Genomic DNA, 21957 nt, shown 5'->3' on the forward strand with positions numbered 1-21957 from the left:
ACAAAATGTGGACACACTGTCATTTATGGAATCTTGTTCACGATGTGTTTTGCGATGACTACTTGTGCATGGCCTTACAAAAGAAGTGATGTAGAATTAAGTGATTGTAATAGATGGACTACTGTGGGAAATACAGGGGTCAGTGGGTATGTCTAATGCAATTGTGAGAAAACACGGCTTAGGTTTTGGCTCTGGCTTAGAGACCCTCTCTGGCTTAGGATCTAAAGCTGAAGCCGTCAGTTGTAGTCATAGTTTTTTTAAATAATCTTGAATCTACTTAATGTGAGCATGGTGGTCTGCCTAAGCTTTCTTAATAAACTGAAAATAATGCAGTTATTCATCTTAAGAAATTCAGCAGAACTTGGGGGAGTTTATTGATTTTATTAAAGTTATAATCAGAAAACTGCTAGATTGTCAATATTTGTATTAAGTGTGCACTGGAAGTCAGTGACGTATGTATTAAAGCTTGTAAAGTGATGAAAAGAAATGACATTACATGATGTCGGGATCAATTTCATAAAGCTGCTAACTGGAAAATTATGCTTAGCCATGATAGCAGAACAAATAGTGGGGCAACAACCACCGATTTTGGCTGGTAACCTAATTGTGTTTAGCAAGGTTTTTGTGTGCATAGCACTTTAGTGTGCTCTGTGAAATTGGCTCTTGATGATCGAAAACAGTTGGTTTTGCTGAAAGAATAACAGAAATACAATTGTTCTCAAATGATCATGTTTTGGAGGTTGTTAAGTACGGCACTAGTACAGCAGAAAAGAAGATAACTAGTGCTATCCTAAGATTAGTATCATGTGTAATGTATTCAAAGCATTTTATGTGTTGTAAAAAATAAAGAGAAGAGAGCGAGAAAAAAATGACTTAAGATAAATCATATAAGAAGAAAAAATGTGGGTTTTTTTTGGGGGGTGACTGGAGTCACTGAGTGAGCTAAAAACGGTTGGGGTGAGACTGTGACATTCTTGTAATATTCCCTAGGGATATTTGTCTGTACAGTAATTGTGTATGATAAACTTGTTGATGTCTTTTTTTGTTATGTATTATAGTGGCCTTTGCTTTTTTTAATTATTTACTAGGAGCAGTCCGAAGGAAAGCTTTCTGTTTGTGATTTAAAAAATTGTTTTTTGTTTGTATTTATCGCTCCCGAGTGAAGGGAGCTAAACACAACGTACGCAAAAATGCTTCTCTAAATAATGTAGAAGATTGATAGGTAGTTTAAAGTCTTATTTCTATTGTATTAAAAAAAGTTGTGTTTTGCAAGGAAAGTCTTTCCTTATATGTTTTTTTTTTCCCTTCTCCTTTTGGTTTGGGTTTTGTCAACCTTGGTATTGTCATCTAAAATGGTCATAGCACTGTGCACTAATGATGTCACTTTTGCTTTAAAATAGAATCTCTGTGTGTCAGACAAACATTTCACCTCAACCTGCAGTCAGTACATGCAAGTAAATGTAGAGAGTGGACAAGTACTTGTGTGCATTAGTGAATTTTGACACGCTGTCCGAGATCCAAGTACTGAGCTTGTGTTTTTAGCATTAGTGTGTGGAGTGCTAGTACAGTTTAATGCAGTCTCATATTGGTTGAATGGAACAATGTGAACACTAATCACATTGTCTTTCAACCACTGAGACAGTATAACGTTAGATACTCAAAACTGAGACAAGATAAAGCTGGATGTTTGCCTGGTTTCTCTTGGAAAACAACGTCAGAAGACAAGAAATGTTGGTCCAATCAAGCTGTCCAACTCATGGTATGGATCGTCATCTATAAATCAATGAGTTCCATGTTTGTAGATGAGGTAACCTAACACAAAGGAATTATCAGTCAATGAATCAGTGAGATTCTGCAGCCGCAATGGCTGTTAGATTCAGGCATTTCAGATATTCAGTTACACTGTGCATGCTCATAATGTTATTTCCTATTGACATGGAGAGAGAAGGTTGTCGGCTAACTTTACACGAGAAGGGCCTTAAATTCATGCAGTGCTTTGTTGCCAAACAAGTTTACGGCAGACAACTTTGTCATGAATTTGATCTGTAGCAAAGCTTTGCGGATTATTCAGCTGTATTTAAGGGTTTGGAGAAGTTTATATAGAGGTCTTTCGGTTTTATCTTTTGTTTGTTTTATTTGTTATATCTGTACATTATTTAAAAGCACGCCCAACTCTTGTAGTCAAATTGTTTATGCTTGTTGTAAAACTTGCTTGTTGTAAAACTTGCTTTTTATGTTTAATTTATAACTAGATATGAGCGAGTCACTTTGAAGAGATATCAGTAGAATACATGTGTTAATATGAATTACAATTAAGGTCAACAAAACAGTGTGCATGGCCTTATTAAGATTGGCTGTTAAGCAGGAAATATTGCTCAACAGATTTTTATTAGTACATGTACAAGAAATGCAGGGCAAAATTTCATAGAGCTGCTAAGCACAAAACAATGTTGTTTACCAGAAGAAGGTTACCAGCCAAATGCCGTATCACATACATACCATTTCTCACTGTTTGCTGCTAGTTTGTGCTTAGTATCCCCGTGGAATGATTCAAACTCTAGTACTAGGTTTGTTTTCCGGGGGAACTGTAAAAATGTATTTGTATTTAATTTTGTGGTCGGCTTCAAAACATCATGTTTTTCTACAGTTAAATATTTTTGATTTGACTGGGCTGGAAACTGTTGGTTTTATACACTATTGGGTGTGAACAATTCAGTTATAAAAAGAAATGAACATGAAGGAGTGCTTAAATTGATGGGTTTGAAGGCAGTTCTCGGAAAGGGCTTTTTTGCTCAATGTGCTACCTTTGAAAATATTTAGAGCTTTAGGTGATCTTGTAACGCAACCTATTTCTTTGGTATTGATTGTAAATGTCCTGTAGTTTCGATATAGAACACAATCCATTTCTTGTTTTACAAGTGTAAACTGCAATCGGAGCAAGCTGGCGATTTCCATTACTCATTGGCATTATTTACTGAGAGGATTAGAGTACAGTCAAGAAATTACTTTCCATTCCACCCCTTTGTTTTCAAGGAATATATAGGACATCAACTTTAAAAACTACAGTAACTGTCAAAACTTGGTGAATTTGCGAGATGTTATTTTGAATGGTGTCCCGTTTTGATGAACTTCCACATGTTAAAGATGTCGTTCTTAAAAACTAATGAAGTAAATGAACTTTTCCAAAACTATTGGTTGTATGGTCTTACAAGAAATAATGATTTCATACCCTGAAAGTCTTTGATAGTTAAACCACTCAGGTGGTTTGGCTGCAATTTAGACTGTACTAGTAATGAGTAGGTCCCTCGTACGAGTAATGAGTAATACTTTTTTTTTAATCTAGAGTAGGACCAACATTATTTCATTCAAATAATTTATATTTTTTATTTATTCCCTGTACAAAAATTTGATTGTCCAAGAAGTAATATCCACCGATTTGTGAGGATTTTTTCTAAACTTTACAAATATTGTCTTAATCACTTTCTTATGTTTAAAAAAAAGGTGTGTAAGGAAATATATGCGTGCTCCTCTTGAATTTTTTGTATAAATCATTTTAGACGATTACATTAAAATAGTTTGTTTAAAGGTCATTGCAATGTTTAGGCCTGCTTGCAATGTCTCCTAAATTTGACGAACGCTCACACAAGCTGCAAATAGGACGTAGAATTAACTACATTAATAGCAAGTAGGTTTGTATTGGAAAAATGTCATGTATAATAAAAGCTAAACTATGATCAAATTATTTAAAGAACGAGAGAAATGTCAAATTCAATTTTGCGATGTACTCATTTTCTAATAGTCCCAAGGTCCATAACCATCCCAGTCCAAAAACTTACACAAGACAATTTTGTTTTGCAATGGAAGAGTATTGAATACAATGTAAATTTACACCATTTTAACACGAGGCTAGAGACCTGTACACTTTTCCCCACTCACATAAGGTAACTATCTTCCGGAAACTGAGTACATCAACAAACAAACATTTGACATTTCCGTTGCTCTTTAAGAACTGGATATGTGCAGTTGTTAGCAGCAGTGTCTATGTATTTAATGTAGCTCACATTATTGCATTAAGGCATTGCAAATTATGTGATAGTTGGTACTCAAGGAGGCATAATGTAATAAAGTATAATCCAAAGTGGAAACTTGGTCGTTTGCTTCTTTCATTTGTTATGATTTATTACTACTCCGTTCTTCAAAGAATACAAGAGACAGTTATTATGGTGCATACATGTACATCAGGCATGATATTTGGGCCTTGGAAGTAGGATTATTAATAACAATTTAAGTAGGAAGAATGTCATGCCTGATATATGTTGATCTTCTTTGCCCCTACTTACCCCTTGCAGAAACTTTACAAGCGGCTACGTCTTCTAAGCTTGCCTTTTTTGGAGTCAAAGGGCATGTTCGAACTATGGTATGGTTGTACATACTGTGATGCCTTGCCCTTTACACTGAATAACACATTGGCACACTTGACTCCCAAAATGAGGCAATATTATTGTGATGATGCTAACAGGTGTATTTGGTAAATTTTCAAAAAAATAAGGTTGTGTCCCAATATCAAGCTGTGCCAATAGCTGCGGCTAATGCTATGGGCTAACTGTGCATTAATGCTTGTTCACATGACAATCGAGCCTCAGCCCCTAGTTTGGATGGAGCCTAAGATTCAACAGTTTAGGTTCAATTTCAGTGATGGATGGTAAGCTGCTCAAACAGTGTGTGAATAAGTACACGAAAAGGTATGCTAATCTTCCTGCGCTTTCTGTATGAAAATGAATTACTTAACAATGCAAATCCTTCATGGTGAATGCGGAAGCTGGCTGCCTGTTTTTCTTGCAACCTGTGAAATACACTGACGCTATGTAATTGGCCAAGCAAAATTAGTCTAGACCTCCTTATCGGTATTCCTTAATGTTATGGGAATCGAAGAATGTAAGGAAGATACATGTAGATTCTGCATGATGAGAACGGTCTATATGCATACAGACTGAATACATCAATTGACCAGGGCTGTACGAATCTTCGCAAAAATAATCCAAAATGCTTAATCGACAAAATCATTGACTAGAAATACTAAATTTATGTCAAAAATGTTATATACTGTCAATAGATCAGGGTGGAATTTCATAGTGCTGCTTCAGTACAAAAAGTAGCTAAACATAACAAAATTGTGCTTACCAGAACAAGGTTACCAGCTAGACTAACATGTCATTATATACAATTTATGACTGGTATCCTGCTCATGTTTACTTAGCAGACAAATGTTCAGCAATACTCTCTGCTTAAGCAGCTCTATGAAATTGAGCCCTTTTATCATCCTCGGTTACTAATGGTGGATTTCTGATGCAGTTCATGTTTGATGATGTCATCTTTGCTGTGACCCAAGCTGCTCCAGATGTGTCTTGAACCCTCGACTCTTTGCCATCAGTATCTTGATGGCCTCGGCCACCAGTGTCTCTGGTTGCATGGCACCAGTTGTTTCCACTGAAACTGAAGGCAACAAAAAACAGATGCAATAAAATTAAAATTAAAATTCTGTAGTCAAAATTTCACTCAAATTGTATTGGTTACGGACAGAATACGGCAAATCTTTGCAAAGGCTCAAAGTTGCACATTAATTTGATTAGCGTGTTAGTCAAATGTTGCTGAGCGAGAGAACCCCTTATGGCTTCAATTCCATTCTTTATAATAGTTATGAAAACTTCCCCACCAAATGTGTATACAGCATCATTTTCTGCTAAAGTGAATTTGGGCTGTTTCAGCACAATTTGTCACTTTGTAAAAATGATGACTACATATTCATGGTCCAAAGACATGTTTGAAAATCTACTTACATATGAAATGATCACGTACTCTGTTGAGTTTTACACAATCTTTAAGGTCCTACAGAGGGAGAAAAAAAAATGAATAGAATCAAAAGCTTATAAGTATTATACAGGATTGATAGAATAACTTGAAATTTGCATCAGGGATTAGAGTTGACAAAATAGTACCAGACACTATTCATGTGTGTGTGGGCACACTAAGCATTACTAAATTATTATTTCACTTCAGAAAGCTCATGCAGAAATTAAGTGAACACGGATTATGAATCATGAACCTGGCCCATTTTCACAGAGCTGATTAAGCACAAAATTTTGCTTACCAGTAAAAGGTAACCAGCCAAAATGCTAGTTCACATGTACCATCTGTGACTGGGTATCCTGCGTATTTGGCTTAGCAGCTAGCAATATTTCTTGCTTGAGCAGATCTCTGAAATTTGGCCCATCTCCTAGATGTTTTTACCCAAGTAGAATCAGGCCATACTTACCTCATGTCTTAAGACATCTCTGCTGCATGTATCTTGTCTGGCATTTACTACTACAGCTTGTTTGATGCCTGTTGACAATAAGAAGCAAACACAAAAATCAGGAAACATTCACAAATCATTGTCACTTCAAAATTTAAATTTGTGTTTGCCTTGATCTTCCGATCTTTCACTCAAATCACTGACAATATACAACAACAAAAATAGTAAAGTGATCCATGATAATAAATATTTTTTATATGGCTCTTTATAAAGTGCTTATCATTGTTAATTTCCAGGTTTTTGAAGTTGTTGAAGTATGAGACCCATTTATGTAACACCTTGTAAGGGTTTACAAGATGCATTCAGCAGCCACTGCCAGAAACACTGGGGCAAACCCGTTGTCTTAGCAATAAGTATATCTGAGTTCTTTTACATGCATTACAAAACGCACATGAGTAATGGCATTTTGTCCCATCTGAAAGACGAAGCAATGACACACGTGTCAAGACCGGGACTGAAGAACCCACTCAAAGCTTGAGTCCAGTGCCCTTGACCGCTCAGCCACTAAACACCACTCACCATCGACTTCTCTGACCTCGATGACTCCTGGGGAGAAACACGCGGCCAGTTTGTCTGCTCTGTCGCCCTCTACTGGCTGCGTGAGTATCACCTCTGGTAGTAATCTATAAGATGCTGTAGCTGTAATGGACAATCAAAACGTAGTTCGTGTAATTGATACCTCTCCTGAAGAATCAATGAGACAAGGTACAGCAATGCACATCCAACCCAAGTAATTTATTAACCCCACTACTAAGACAAGACTTAAGGCTGTGCATGGTGGAAAAAATACTAAGTAAGGTTTGCGGTGACACCATGTAAAATCTCTTTGTGAGTTGTAGTGGCTCTTAGAAGAGAAGGTATGGACTGCTCAACGTTTCAGTCAGTGTACTCTGACTGTCTTCTGAAAAACCCTACTACTCTTGTCTTTTTCCTAGCAAGCTGATCAATCTTTTGAAACCATTAAACTAAACAGATTGTGTATGGTGGTACAACTGTTCATATCGCTACCTGTGTACAGGAATTGTTGAACTGTTGGACACTTTGGACACAAAGGTTGCATGTTTTGGTTGCCGTTTTTTTTTTTTTTTTTAATTCAACTGTGCAATCTGGAGTATTTTCAATGCTATTCACTTTTGATTATTGTAAATTAAATCTTTTTTTTTTTTCTTTTTTTTTGTGTCACGGCCCACAATTCGCATGTATTGGCCCATAACAGATGCTTATCTGCCCACAGTTTGCTTTTAAAAAACTAGCTTGTACGTGTGAACCCTGTCGGGTAGATACATTATACAGGCCAGAAACTCCAGGCCTGTAAAAGCATCCTACTCATTGGCTGACTTACCAACAGGTGAGAATTTAGCATGGTCCTTGCCGATACCCTTCACACAATGCATCCTGATGTCCATCTCTTGACCGGGTCTCAGCTTGGCCAATAGAATGTCATCATGGACTGAATGAATGGATCCTTCTGCAAACTATATGGCAAAAACAAAATACATTAAGATTGGAAATAAACACAAAACAATAACAGATGTCTTCCCCTACCTACTTATGTCTGTACTAACTATTGGGAAATGGTAAACGAGTCGTGAATCAACAACTCATTGTTTTGACAAAAATGTGGACATAGACATAAAAAATTTCATAATGGCTGGGCTGGCTAGTACATAAAGCACTTGCCTCTCACCACTTGACCATGGTTCCATTCCTGGCTATAAAAGGCCACAATAAAACGTGAGTAAAGTTGTGGATTGGTTCTCTTCTACGCCACAAAGGTTTTTTGTCAGGGCCCTCCAGTTTGAAACACTTTCTATCTCTGGCTGTGCTACACATGGTCATTTTATGGATCAATGGTGCTGGCTGCGGCTGCGGCTGCATGGTAGCATCTTGAACATGTTGTAGCCACATCCTTTGCAATTCAGCTTCTCAGCTATGTAGGGATGATTATTAGCCACTCAAAGTATTATTATTATTTAACACATTGACTGCCAACTCAATTCTGCCATTAACTCTCAGAAACCCAGCCTCTATTGAATATTAGCCTTGACTGTGCCGGTGATGTCAAAAAATGCAAGAAATTGTCACCTGGTGGTTTGGGAGTATCACATTGCATACATGGCAGCAGGGTACTTTATGTGTCCCTAGGTAGCCGAGATGGTTCCGTGACTCAATGACACATAATGTTCAAGCATCACCAACATCATGCTTAGGGGATACACAAGCTGTAAATGAACTTTCGGCGGTCAGGTTAAGGTAGTGGTATCTTTCCTCAACTTCCACCTCTGAAACCCCAGTTTAAATCCCACCAGTGGCACTATGTGGACTGGGTTTTCAGACCATAACTGACTACAAGGGTACTCAATAGAAAAATTCTCTGGGGTTTTCCTCCCACAACTAAAACTGAAACTTCCTTCATTGTTCCCTTCATTTCATTGGATTCTTGGCCATTACAGCGATTACGTTCGCTTTTCTGACAGTCCTGGGCTTCAAAACCAGAATTAATAAATAAGTTAAATTAAATGAAACAACATATTATTGTCATTATATTCTATTGACTTATTGCAGACATTGAATTTCATCTTTAAGGGCAAGGCCATTTTTACTTTGAAAAATATTAAAATATCAATTGAAAAATATTAAAGTCTATGGGGAAATTTTTGAAGGGGCTTCAAGGCCAAGACCAGGGGCAACCGAGGCAATGGCCTCTGTTACTGCAATGTAAATCCAGGCCTGCCCTTGCACTGAACTCACATGCAGCTACTGTCTGCATATTATGGTGTACCTTTATAAGAGTCATATTGCATTTAAAGATATGATGCAGTTAAAGCATAATTGGCCCTTTGGAAAAACAAGGAACATTTTGTCCAGAAGGTTTGGGGTTGTTTTTCTCAGAGTGTGGGGTGGCCATGTTTCTGTGTCTTGTTTGTGTTTATAATGAACATTTTTAAAATGGGATCTATGTCCGAGTTATAAAAAACAAATACTGAATGCATTTTGTTGATGCAGTATTGCAGAATTTAATCACATTGTGAGTATTTTCATGCACTCATATGCATCCAATATTTTCACATGCATCCAATATTTTCACATGCATCTAATATTTTCACATGCATCCAATATTTTCACATGCATCCAATATTTGTACGCAAATCAGCTACATGTAGTTTACAATGAGAAACAAAAACATACCGTGTCTGTTTGACGTCCAATAGGTGTCCAGTGCAAGTAATCTGAAGTTACTGTTGAAGAAACAAGATTTTGCAGCAGTAAGGTACAAGTAATACAAATCAGTCACCGAGTTTACATCCAAGTATTTAAAGGTTCTTTGTACTTTTTTTCTAAATAAACAAAACAAAATGTCGACAGGTTTACATTAAACTTACACAGTTTGAAGATAATGATAGTAACATTATTTTGTGACTTGTTTTACTCATTTCTCAACAACTACATCACCTCATTAAGGGCATGGAATTTCATCTTTAAGGGCAAGGCCATTTAAGTAATATTTGAAGGGAAGCTTTCTACTATCATTATCTTCAAACCACGTAAATTTTTAAAAAGTACCCAAATCCTTTAAGAAACAGATTACATTTTTTTTTTTAAATTGTTGAAATCTTTTTAAAATGAAGGTCTTGCAGATGGTGTTGTACGTCCTTGTTGAAAACTCATTTGTTTAAAGCTTCTTTTTTGTAATTTGCCTATTTGTATCTTGTATCTTTCTCTAATTGTTTATTTTATTGTTTCTTTAATGCGCTTAGAGGCTTTGCATTAGGCGCTTTACAAATGTCTTATTATTATTATTATTATGTATCATATGACAGAGCAGGTTCACAAAACTGCCACAGAGCATACTCCTTGCAGGCATTATTATTACTCAGCTCTATCGTGATAAATTACAAATCAAAATAAATTTGAAGAGATTTGCACTGTACAACTGTTATCAACATTGGTTAGATAGAAAGGGAGCACATCTCAAAGCTTGTTCAGTTATTTTCATGTGGTAATTCCAATACAAAACATCTTGCCTCCCGGTTGCTGTGGTGCCCTGTGCTTTTACTGTGGTGCCCTATGCAAATTGCCACGGCCCTTCCAAAAGCGAAGTTCAATGTCTGCTATTGTCTCTGCTTTACATCTCAATGAAATGGGGCCCTGACTTTGAAATCTTTATTTTTGAACATCAATGACGACACCTGGAACAAGGCAGGGATCTAATAATGATTCTTGGGAAGGTGGGGGCGGGGGGAGGGGGGGGGGGTTGTACAATGTCTCCTCCGTAGAACCTTGATTAAAATGCATCTTAGGTTAATCTCTTACTTTTAGAGTGTTTATAAAGTTCATCAGGATCTGTGGCATCCTTGGCAGCGTTGGGATTCCTAGTGCACTTCACTTTCAGCGTAAACTCTATAGTATCTTCTCCAGTACCATCTTCATCCCCTGGAAAGGAATTTTTGTAAATGCATTACATTGCAGATCGTGAACTTGCAGTTTAAAATTTTACCTAGTCAGTTTCCCTTGTGTCCTGTTACCTCACATTTGAAATAAAACCTTGCACTCCCATAAGATGATCCCTCTGCGGCCTTTTCCAAGGATGTTTCATAAATTTTGGTACGATTTCTGGCTAAATGGCAGTTAAAGTTTGACTAGCATCCCTGAACCAAGATACTGACAAAAAGGGAAGACCACAAACATTTGGGCGTAATACCTCAGTTGGTAGAGCGCCTCAGTTAATCCAGAGGTCATGGGTTCAAATCACGCTCTAGTTAAATTTTCTTTGTCCAGCCCAAAAATTATTTTGTGTGGTTTATTGCTAGTAAGCAAAACTATCTCCAGCTTTCTGGGCACCTTGTGGTAACTTTTTATGATTTTAAATAATAATAATAATAATAATAATAATAATAAACAGTTTTTATATAGCGCTTTTCACACCCGGAGGGCGTCCCAAAGCGCTTCACATTATTTCCCCTGGTCACTGGGCCTTAAATCACTCCTTAAACCATCTCAACTCCCTGGTAGGGAGTATGCAGCCTGTGCAACATTAATATGCGCTACTCAGCTAAATCAATCACAAGAACCATCTCTGCCCTCACAGGTACCCATTTTACCCCTGTGTGGAGAGAGGCATGTAGTTAAGTGTCTCTGCGAGACACAAGTGTCACGACCGGGATTCAAACCCACACTCTGATGAACAGAAGCACCAGAGCTTGAATTCGGTGCTCTTATCCGCTCGGCCAGGACACCCCACATTTCATTTCATGGTTAAATGTTATAGTTTGTCTTTCTTTTTTATTGTTAACGCTTGGGAGCATTTTGGCAATGGATTCGGCACTATAAAAGTGTGTTTTTGTTTTTTTTAAATTATTATTATTATAATTATTAACTTACCTTCTTGCCGATATTCAAACATCCGTGGGTCTGCTTTGATGGGGATCAAGCCCAGCCTATGAGCCAAGATTTCATCTTGGACAATGGACGTGTTGTTATAGATGAACACCTTCTCTATGGCCATGGAGGGCACCTGTGTTTAGGTTAAATCAAAATAAGAAAAGAAGTTGGTAAATCGCTTCGTGGACTTGATTGTTATTAGCTGTTGCCACAGAATTTAATAATAATAATAATAATAATAATAATAATAATAATAAGACTTGTAATGCGCACATATCCACCCTGCTGGGTGTTCAAGGCGCAGAATTGAAAAGGTTCAGCTCCAGTCCCAACCCCCAACCACCCAAAATAAAAACATAAAAGCAAAAAAAGTTGATGACAACAAAATCATTGGATTGTTGATTGTCTAATTTGATGTTTGAACCCAGAAATGTTGGGTACCATTATCTTAGTCCTTACAGACTAAGCAGTTTGGTTAGCGTGTGACCTAATTCCTCAAACACTCTCATTTTCTATGTCACTCCAACCCAAATTGTTTGGACTTGGATAAGATATGAATGTTTGACCCTGTGATAACCACCTGTTGTTGAACCTACTGGCCTCAGTCCTCCCGAATCCTCCACTTTGGCAATTAAATGTAAAAGAAGGATTTGGGACTATGAGGGTTAAACCTTAGGCCTTATCAATCTTGTAAGGGCAAGGTGGAGCATCTCTAGGGAAAATTTTTAACCTTCTGCTGGGACTTGTGGAGCTAGGGGGCAAGTGCCTCTGTTAACTCCATGAAGCGTCACGCCTGATTGCTAACTTTGTATCATCAATCCTTAAAATCTCAAACTATCATTTTCTAATTTACCTCAGCCAGAAGTATTCTCCTGAAAGCATTAGCCAAAGCAGCGTCGATGCCAACCATGTCAAACTCAATCTCCGTCTCTGTCAGACTCACTATGTCAATATGGAAATTCTGAAAAGAAACAAAAAAGAACAAAAGACAACTTCACTATTTTCCTCTGAAATTTGTAATACAAAACATATCTAGCAGTGTTATTTAAAAAATAAAATACTCATTTAGGGTCGAACGAAGACAAATTTACTTCAGCCGTTTTTTTGAACCAGCGACCTCCGGATTAACGTGCCGATGCTCTACCAACTGAGCTATCCAGCCCAATTCAATTTTTCTTGTTTAACAATGCTTGACGATGTTATGATACTGGTCAACTTGGACCAGCACTGGCAAGTTTTAAATAAAATAGTTGCATAGCTGCCACAATCGCAACCCTCAACCCTCCTGACAGTCCTCGGTTATCATAGCTATAGTTGTTCATTGATATTTATTCTAATTTTATTTCAGCCACATCCAACAGCGCAAGCGCCAATATAACAGTATGGATAAAAACATTAAATTACATAAATGTAATACCTCCACAAACTTTTCATGGTTCCAACTGTCATCATAGCCAACGTAGTTACCAGGAAAATCTGAGCTGTTGGGCTAAAAATAGAAACAATATCAAAGTGAGTATCATGGACGTAACAGGAGTTCATCGTACATTTTTATTGATTTTTAATTATTTACTTAGAACAAAACAAAAAAAATTTTGCCATATGGTTAGTATGGTATTGTAAAGAGAACAACAAATTGACAAACTGTATTCTATTTAATTTTTGTGCAAGCTAAGAAGAAACTTTGATAACTTTTCATATGGCGCCACCACTTTTTCACCCATTTTTACAAAAAGGGATATCTCATTGAAGTAAATTAGATATTATTTTATTTCATATCGAATGAAAAAGTGGTGGCGAAACCTTTCCAGAAACTTTTAAAAAGTACAAGAAGTGTTAGTTAGTTAGTTGCGATAACGTGACCCTCCTCGTTCCGTTGGGAGGAGGGTTACGGTTTACGTTATCGCAACTAAACTGTAGTAGGCCTAAAACTGTGAGTGTGAAGTGTTTTGAATATTTGATGGCGGTAATATTTTACTTTGAGTTAAAACATTTGGTGTACATTTACAATCAGGCAGCATGCCATGACCCCCCCCCCCCTTGTCAGTTTGTCTTTATGGTCTTTTTAAGTTTGAGTTGACCGCATATGCCCCCATGGAGGTAGAATCATGGTAGAATTGACCCAGTCAAAACAAAACAAAATCATCACCACCGTGTAAACAAGTGTAACAGCTCTCTTAAAATCCTTTATTACTATAATCACTTAATCGTATATCTCCTCAAAAAACAACCAGTCAAGTCTTTTCATGAATTATTAAGCAGGAAAAATAATACCCACGTTTTCTACTTCATGTTCTCGCAGTCGCACACGTGTGCGGGTTTCGTGAAGAGCTGCCATTTTATGTTAACTTATTGGAGTAAACATTCACAACAGCCAAAAGGTTAAACAAAGAATATTCCAAAATACTAAGGGGGGTTTATAACAGGGTTCTGTTTTCCAAAGTTTTTTCAGATAAACAACATAAAATTGAATGCAATTTTTTTTTAACAATGCTGTCATAAATTAATTTTTATTTATAATTTTTTTATATTATAGTATATTTTGATCTATAAAATAACATGTTCACAAAGTTATCCCCTTCAGAAATAATGAATACTCCCAATATAGAGGGCGGAAAGAGTTAAGGTGACCCATTGCCTTTGGACAGCGGCGAGAATCTGACAATTTACGATGGTAAATCCCTTTTAATTCCACTTTTACTCCATCTTATTATTAAAATAAATCGTTATACTAGTATGCCATTTGATTAAGGTTTTTCTTGTGTGATTCCTGATTGTTTGGGTGTTTTCTTTGTGGGATAAAACGGTATAATAGAATTCTAGTTCGTTTGTGAATCTGTGATTTACATTGGACTACCGTTAATGAATGGGTGTGTTTGCTTGGTGAAAAATGTCCTGTCTAGAGGGTCTGTGGAATCTTCAATACAAATCAATGACTAACTAGGCTGGACAGTTTGGCTAGAGTGTTGCCCAAATCCTTCAATTTCTTCTTCTCCTAGAGTTCTATATCACTCCACACCAAGTTGTTTAGACTGAAATGCCTTACTTTTTGATAAATCTAAATAATCAAAAAGTTGGGAATGGAAGAATGAATCATTCATGAAGATTAGAATCAGATGAGGAGGAGGAGGTGACAGAATTCGATGCCAGAATAAAGTGTGGCCTGCCAGTGGTGTGGCAGGAAATTCTGTGTTGTGTGTGTTATTCCCCCCCCCCCCCCCCAAACACCCATTAGATCATGGGACATGAAGGCGTCGGTTCTGTGTTCTAGGATGGAGAGTGCGTCACAGAACACTATTAGTAATAGTATTATTTATAATAAATAGTGAAAATAGTCAAATTTAATATAAATGTGGGATAACATAACCCTCCTCCCGTCGTCAGGAGGAGGGTTATGTTATCGCAACTAATTAACATAACAAGTTACAAAAAAAGCGCCAATGTTTACAGCTCACCTTACATGTTTCCTCAGGCTTGCTTAGAGTGATTAATAAGTTTACCTGTAGTGTTGTTTTCATTACCTGAAATATTAAAATAATAAATAAAACAATAATACTATCCTAATAATATTCAACTATTGGTGGTACATTTAATTTTTCTTTCAGATTCGATTCATCTTGATCCAGAATCGTGCCGGCAAGACGAGGCTTGCCAAGTGGTACATGTCATTTGATGACGATGAGAAACAGAAGTTAATTGAGGAAGTCCACGCACTGGTCACAGTCAGAGATGCTAAACATACCAATTTTGTAGAAGTAAGAATTTATGCACTGATTGATGAGTCAGTTTTTATTAGTTGCGATAATGGTAACCCTCCATCTTACCCTCCTATAATTTGTTAGCCTCTGCTGGAGAAAGAAAACATCATTTTTGTTGGGTTAAGCCCAGACTCCCGATGCATTCTGTAAGGAATAGAAGTCCCCCAAGTCAATTGTACATCCTCCTGACAGCCGCACCGTAAAGAGGATTGAGGGTTACCATTATCACAACTAGTTTTTTTCAGCCTCTCCTGGAAAAAGAAAACATCATTTTTGTTGGGATTTAAATCCAGACTCCCAAGGCACTCTGCAAGGAAATTAAATCCCCCAAGTCAATTGTACATCAAGGCTCTTGGCTTTGGTTTATAACAAATTGTTTCATGAAACACAAATTTATTTCTTGCTAAAGGGTGTGCTTAACATTGGTAAGAGTAAAACTATGAATGTTCACAGATTTGCACAAATTATTGTAAACGTATAAAGATGGTTGTATTGGGAAACTCCTTTTGAAATATTCTTGAGAAATAAGTAAAACATTTAGTTTTGATCTTCCAAGTGTCCAAAACTCAATGTTTGAAAACAGTGAGAACATTTTAGCTTTTCCCCACATTTTCTTGTGAACCCGTTTATCGATTGAGCTTATACTTTCACAGGTTTGTCATTTCATGTATATCTTGGGTCACATGAAGTGTGGATGGATTCTGGTCTTTGACAATTACCAATGTTACAAATGTGCTATAAAGGCACTGTACACGTTTGGTAATTGTCAAAGACCAGTGTTCTCACTTGGTGTATCCCATCATAAGCATAAAATAATAAGCCTGTGTAAATTTGGGCTCAATCGGTTATCGAAGTTGCGAGTTCAGATAGGAATAAAAGACTTCTAGCTAGAAGTCTTTTATTATTTTAGTGAGAAATACCTCTTTCTCAAAAACTAGTTACTTCAGAGGGAGTCGTTTCCCACAATGTTTTATACTATAACAATCAACAGCTCTCCAATGCTCGTTACCAAGTCAGTTTTTAAGTTAATATTTGTTTTGAGTAATTACCAAACATGTGCCTTCCCTTTAAGTGCATTTTGTTATATAATGGTGGCTTTGCTCTGTGGCTGTCATTTTATTTTTTGGGTGGCTGCAGTGAGAGATAAATGCATAATATGTCAGTTGAGTTATTAATTATTATACACAATTGTTTCTGTTTTTTTGCTTTCTTTCAGTTTCGTAATTTTAAGATAGTTTACAGAAGGTATGCTGGTCTCTACTTCTGCATATGCGTTGATGTAGGTGATAACAATTTATCATATCTAGAAGCAATACACAACTTTGTAGAGGTGAGTCAAGTACAGTCGTAATACTAAACAGCCACTTTATACTCTTATTTCTTATGATACGGGAAAAGTTTATACAGCCTAATATTATTGAGGCTCAGTGCTACAAGGTCGTTATTTGCAGTTTCATATCTGTGATGATCAAAAGTAATCAAAATCCACACAAGCAAATGTTTTTCTTCGGAAGCGAATGCTTCTTTTCGCCCAACAATAACTTTGGAGACCACTCTTTACCATGCTCCAAAATATCCAAAAGAAATGTTTAGAAATGTGTCCTTGTGGACTTGATAATGTTTTCTTGGAGTATTGTATACATAACATCAAGGCAGTTTACGAATTAGCGGCTTCAGCTTGATCATGACATGAACAAGTGTTGAAGCATAGGAGGTCCATAGAAACAGCCATAGCCCTAGCCACCAACTCAGCCTTGACACTAATATTCTTTATTTCTCCTGTATTTATCATCCACCAGGTACTTAATGAATATTTCCACAATGTTTGTGAACTGGACTTGGTCTTCAACTTCTACAAGGTGTACTCGGTGGTCGATGAAATGTTCCTGGCTGGTGAGATACGAGAAACAAGTCAAACAAAGGTCCTGAAACAATTAACGAATCTGTCACAACTAGACTGAAGGGAGGGAAGGGGATAATATTGTATGAGAATTGGAGTAAATATGAGTAGTTAAAGTAGTCTTCTTTTGCTCTTTCCTCAAAGTTCATAAAAACAGAAGTCTATTTTCTTAAGTGCTCTCTTTTCGAAAAAAGGAAAGCAGTTAACTAATGAAATTCTGATAACCACCAACCAAATACATTCTCATAAAATACAACTTCAATATGTCTTTGTTTTGTTATTTTTACCTTCACAAAGACTGTTCATGATCTGTCTCGGGCTGTTGTGTAAGCTTGTTTCGACAGATTGGTTGTGTTTTCGAAAGATTATTTATCAAAATGAGTTTGTAATGACAGGTTTTAAGGCAAATTAATATTACTTTAAAACTTCATTGTCCATGTGATAAAGGCAAAGCTACCCGAAAACTAACGTCATTGAAATTCAAAGCATGGTCAGGATACTATGCCAAACAAATCCAGTGAACTCTATTTTTTAGATGGAACACTCTAAATGATACCATCAAAAGTATTACATGTTTTTTTAACCAGGGCCAAATTTTATGGAGCAGCTTAAGCAGAAAATAATTGCTTCACAATGTTCTGCTAAGTTGGAATGATCAAAATACCAGTCACAAATTGTTCGTGGGATGGGGTATTTTAGCTGGTAACCTTATTCTGCTAAGCATAATTCTGTTCTGCTAAGCTATTTGTTGTTCTCAAGCAGCTCTGTTAAATTGGATCAATGAGTTTGTAGGTACATTTAAATTTTTCGAAACTGAATGAGAACTGTCTACCATAATCATGATGAATTTGTATTTAGTTTTTATTGGTTTTTCTTACATGGGCAATATCTAAATTTAATAATTGAATTATAAGTCATATAAAGTTTATGTAACCCTAGTCTTGGTGCAAGACGTCCTTGGCGTTTTTTCTTTGCTATCTAGCAAATATTGAACATCAATAGACCATGTGAACCTTGTTTATACAATAAGTGTGACCTTGTACATTCTTTGAGTATTCTGGCAGACAATATACTACACTGGACCTATGAGAAAGTTGACATTTTGTGTCATACTTTCCACATAAAACCAAGAGTTATGAAAGTAAAAGCTGGTCAAGTTTTGAGATGTGCCCCCTTTCATCATATCAAAAGTTGATATCAAAAGGAATTAGACATTGCAATCTCAATAAAATATTAGATTTTATGTTTTCTTCCATTGAGCTGTGTATAAATCATGCCTGCAGGAAGTCCAGGCTCTGTGGCTCTTTTGTAAACATGTGATGTCACAGGTCACAACGCCTATACAAATACACTGTACAGCGCGCTGATGAACACAAGCTCAATCATGTGTATAGTGCGCCCTCTATTGACAGAGCCGAATCTATGACCAATCGGTAGGGGGAAAAAAAACGCTAAAAGTTTCATGCACCAAGACTATTGTAACCCATGTACATGTCACTAGTTTCATTTGCAGCTTCCCATGTACATGTAATGCCATAGTGTTTTACAAGAAATTTGTATAGGATGTCAGTTTTAATGTTTAGTGATCAACTTTGTATTACATTTTTGTTAGAATTCCTTACATCTCCTACCGTTTGACATAAGTAGAGTTTTTGACATAATGTGCCGTAACTTTTGCACCCATAGTAACTACAATTGCCTAATTACCAAAATGACTTTTAGTTAAAGAAACTGGATTCTGGTTGCATACTTTGCCTAAATAACAGGGGATAGCCAATGACCCCACTGTGACTGTAGTTAACCATTTCCATCCAATGACTGAACTGGGCTGCATTCCAGCTATGGTTAGCATGGTGTGCACTTGTTTCAGTGTTTGGCCATATGGCCAGTTAGCTTGTCGTATCATCTGTCAGTCAGCCTTTTTCGGTCGTCCATACTTCGTATAAATTAGGAATGTTTTTCAACACTGAACTGATTAGCTGAGACCAGACCACTCGGAGAGAATTCTGAGCAGTCCTACAGTATTAAACAAAACATGCTGGTGAATTTTGATATTGGGTTGGGGTGGTTAAGAAGCTTTGGGATTCTTCCGAGGGATGTTTGTAGCTCTTTAGTTGATAGACATGTGTATGGTTAGCAAGGTTCAACCCCCCCCCCCTGCAAAATACAACAATTTAAAAGTCAGGAATTCAGACCCCAAAAAACAAAAAGAAAACAAAGACACAATTAGAATACTGTTATTTTAGTATAAGATGGAAGCCATGATTGTATTTCTGCCATTAGTACTTTGTTAAACCCAGTGTAAATATGTATAACTCTATATTGTAAGACCTAAAAAAGTTCATAATGTAATCTAGGAAGTGTAGTGTGTAATACACATGTACATGTATTATATAAAAGACAAATACATTATTGCTAGTGTAATTGATCACAGTTCAATCAAACGATGGACAAGTTTTACCTTGTATGTTAATTGCATGTACAATACTAAGGAAGTTAACTCAGAAATATTTCCATTTGATACAGTAATAGTGAAGTTGTTTCATTTTCACACATGAAATTCTATTCTTGTGTCCACAATATTCTAGATGAATTTTTTTTATGGGAATATCAAAAGATTCCAGTTTAGGTTTGACATTTACCTTTAATCATTTGCAAGAATTATAAGCACTTTCACTCAACAACCAAGTGGTTAAGCTATACCCTTCATCGACAATGTGACCAAATTGTTTAAATGATTAAATAATGGTTCCTCATGTAAATGTTATTTGTCATTTTATGTCGGTCATTTATTGGTTCTGTGTCTACTCTGATGTGTAGTTTTGGATCAGTGCCTCCATATGAAGGTATTAAAGGTCGACATGAGAAACGGCTTTATGTGTTGTTAACTTTGCCACTCATCAAGTTAAGTATGAGCCCTTTGAAAACAGGGCTTCAGCTCTGGCGTAGTGACTAGTCTCTGTTTTCATACTACTTGACAAAGCAAAAGCCTGAACTTTGGTTTCAAAAAGGGCTATTGAGTCCTCTGGCATTTTACAATACCGGGCCCAACTTCATAAGAGCTGATTATTTATAAGCAGAAGAAATTGTTGACATTTTTCTGCTAAGAAGAAGTGAGCAGGACACCAGTCACAGACTGTACATGTGACATGGTACTTAGACTGGTAACCATAATTTTGATGCTTAAGCAGCTCTTCGAAAATTGACCCAAGTGTCAGATACACACATGGTACAATCATTCCAATCCAAGTGTGAACAAGATGTTTGCCCAACTTAAGTTACTTTTAACTTGTTTGTAACTGATTAATTTTACAAATTAATTCAAGTTTCAATGAACTAGTTCTATAAATATGCGTTTACTAATCGGTGAGCTTTGATCGAGTGGGCTTTCAATGTAGCAGTTTATCGGACAATTTCCAAAGCTGGTCTTTCCTTTAACTACATATGCATGCCATGTACCAAGTGTAAACTTTATATTAAATATTTTTTTTGACCACCTTAGAACCATGGATTATGTTCTCCTAAGGCCTCATTAATGTGATAAATTGGGAATAAAGTAATATAACTGTAATGTAAATTGTAATACAGACTGATTTCAATTTGTTTGTGTCACTCTATATCAAGATTGAACAAAAAACACCCAACCCTTGAACAAGAAATCAATACAATAATAGAGGAGTAATACAGATTATTTTACTACATTGTATAGACGTTTACCTGGTAGATTTCTAATTCAGTATTATGTGAACATTCATTACTGACTATTCCCTTTACAGAGTACCACTGCGGTTGTCCCGCTACAGTAAATTTGTCATCGTTCAACCCAAACATATCTTGAATTCACAAACAATTTACACTGTATTTATCACTTATGGAGATACAAGTAAGTATTGAGTGTATACGATCTGTATGTCTCAAATAGAAGGTCATAAGGAAGCTTTCGCTGTACATGTATTCACAATATTCAATTTCCGTCTTTAGATTACCCTCGTTTCTTAATCACAGATACTTAAGGCTCACACAATAACCAGAAATAACAATATCTTCTTTACATTGCTGAAGATAGATAGCCTTTACATACAAACACTCATTAATGCCTATAGGGACAATCACACTAAATAGTTTATCAAAATAAAGGTTAGTTGACATTCACACAATCACAGAAAACAAAAGAAAACCTTAGAAAATTAGTATAATTCTGAAAAACATATATACATGTAAATACATTCTTTGAGAAAAAGGATGTGTTTTGAGCATTTTTCATATTCATGTGTATTTAAATACACAACTCCCGTACTGTCAAGATATAAAACAGAATCAAAATTGCATTGTTTAAAATATATTGAACTTATCCTATGTTAATCTTCATGGTAATTGTTTTTTTAATTAACAGAATATTTTCTTCTGACTTTTTCTTACTTTACTCTCAACTTCTTTTTATCAAAAAAACAATTCAAAATAAACTCTTCCCCAAAAAATATGAAGAAACCTTAAAGTCTACCCAGAGATAGAGCACATATCTTGTTTGATTTATCAGACCATAGAGTAAGTCAGACCAACATTAA

The 21957-nt window shown here is 36.3% G+C and overlaps 2 protein-coding genes across 2 annotated transcripts; one reads left to right on the forward strand and one right to left on the reverse strand.

Annotated features, from left to right (window-relative positions):
- Nucleotides 1-918: 918 nt before the first annotated feature.
- On the reverse strand, nt 919-14097 carry LOC117296565 (DNA-directed RNA polymerases I and III subunit RPAC1-like). The gene is made up of 11 exons (XM_033779567.1): nt 14013-14097; nt 13152-13223; nt 12588-12695; nt 11735-11867; nt 10667-10786; nt 9542-9591; nt 7695-7827; nt 6872-6991; nt 6314-6381; nt 5838-5886; nt 919-5493 (listed from the first exon to the last, which is right to left on the reverse strand). Exons 1-11 carry the CDS (start codon nt 14070-14072, stop codon nt 5369-5371), a joined length of 1038 nt encoding a protein of 345 aa, XP_033635458.1. The 5' UTR covers nt 14073-14097; the 3' UTR covers nt 919-5368.
- Nucleotides 14098-14333: 236 nt separating this feature from the next.
- Nucleotides 14334-20969, forward strand: LOC117291726 (AP-2 complex subunit sigma). The gene is made up of 4 exons (XM_033773596.1): nt 14334-14408; nt 15340-15489; nt 16709-16822; nt 17292-20969. The coding sequence occupies exons 1-4, from the start codon at nt 14406-14408 to the stop codon at nt 17451-17453; spliced, it is 429 nt and encodes a 142-aa protein (XP_033629487.1). The 5' UTR covers nt 14334-14405; the 3' UTR covers nt 17454-20969.
- The last annotated feature ends 988 nt before the right edge of the window (nt 20970-21957 follow it).

Source organism: Asterias rubens, chromosome 1 (assembly GCF_902459465.1).
Source record: "Asterias rubens chromosome 1, eAstRub1.3, whole genome shotgun sequence".
Classification (NCBI taxonomy): Eukaryota; Metazoa; Echinodermata; class Asteroidea; order Forcipulatida; family Asteriidae; genus Asterias; species Asterias rubens.

What these genes read in the sequence shown, in the direction of transcription:
- LOC117291726 (XM_033773596.1), top strand. An exon ending in AACATACCAATTTTGTAGAA is followed by an intron (nt 15,490 to 16,708) that starts GTAAGAATTTAT and finishes GCTTTCTTTCAG; the next exon opens with TTTCGTAATTTTAAGATAGT. An exon ending in CAATACACAACTTTGTAGAG is followed by an intron (nt 16,823 to 17,291) that starts GTGAGTCAAGTA and finishes ATCATCCACCAG; the next exon opens with GTACTTAATGAATATTTCCA.
- LOC117296565 (XM_033779567.1), bottom strand. Translation starts at nt 14,072, where the DNA reads ATGGCAGCTCTTCACGAAACCCGCACACGTGTGCGACTGCGAGAACAT. An exon ending in GGAGAATACTTCTGGCTGAG is followed by an intron (nt 11,868 to 12,587) that starts GTAAATTAGAAA and finishes ACCTAAACACAG; the next exon opens with GTGCCCTCCATGGCCATAGA. An exon ending in GTTTGAATATCGGCAAGAAG is followed by an intron (nt 10,787 to 11,734) that starts GTAAGTTAATAA and finishes ATTCCTTTCCAG; the next exon opens with GGGATGAAGATGGTACTGGA.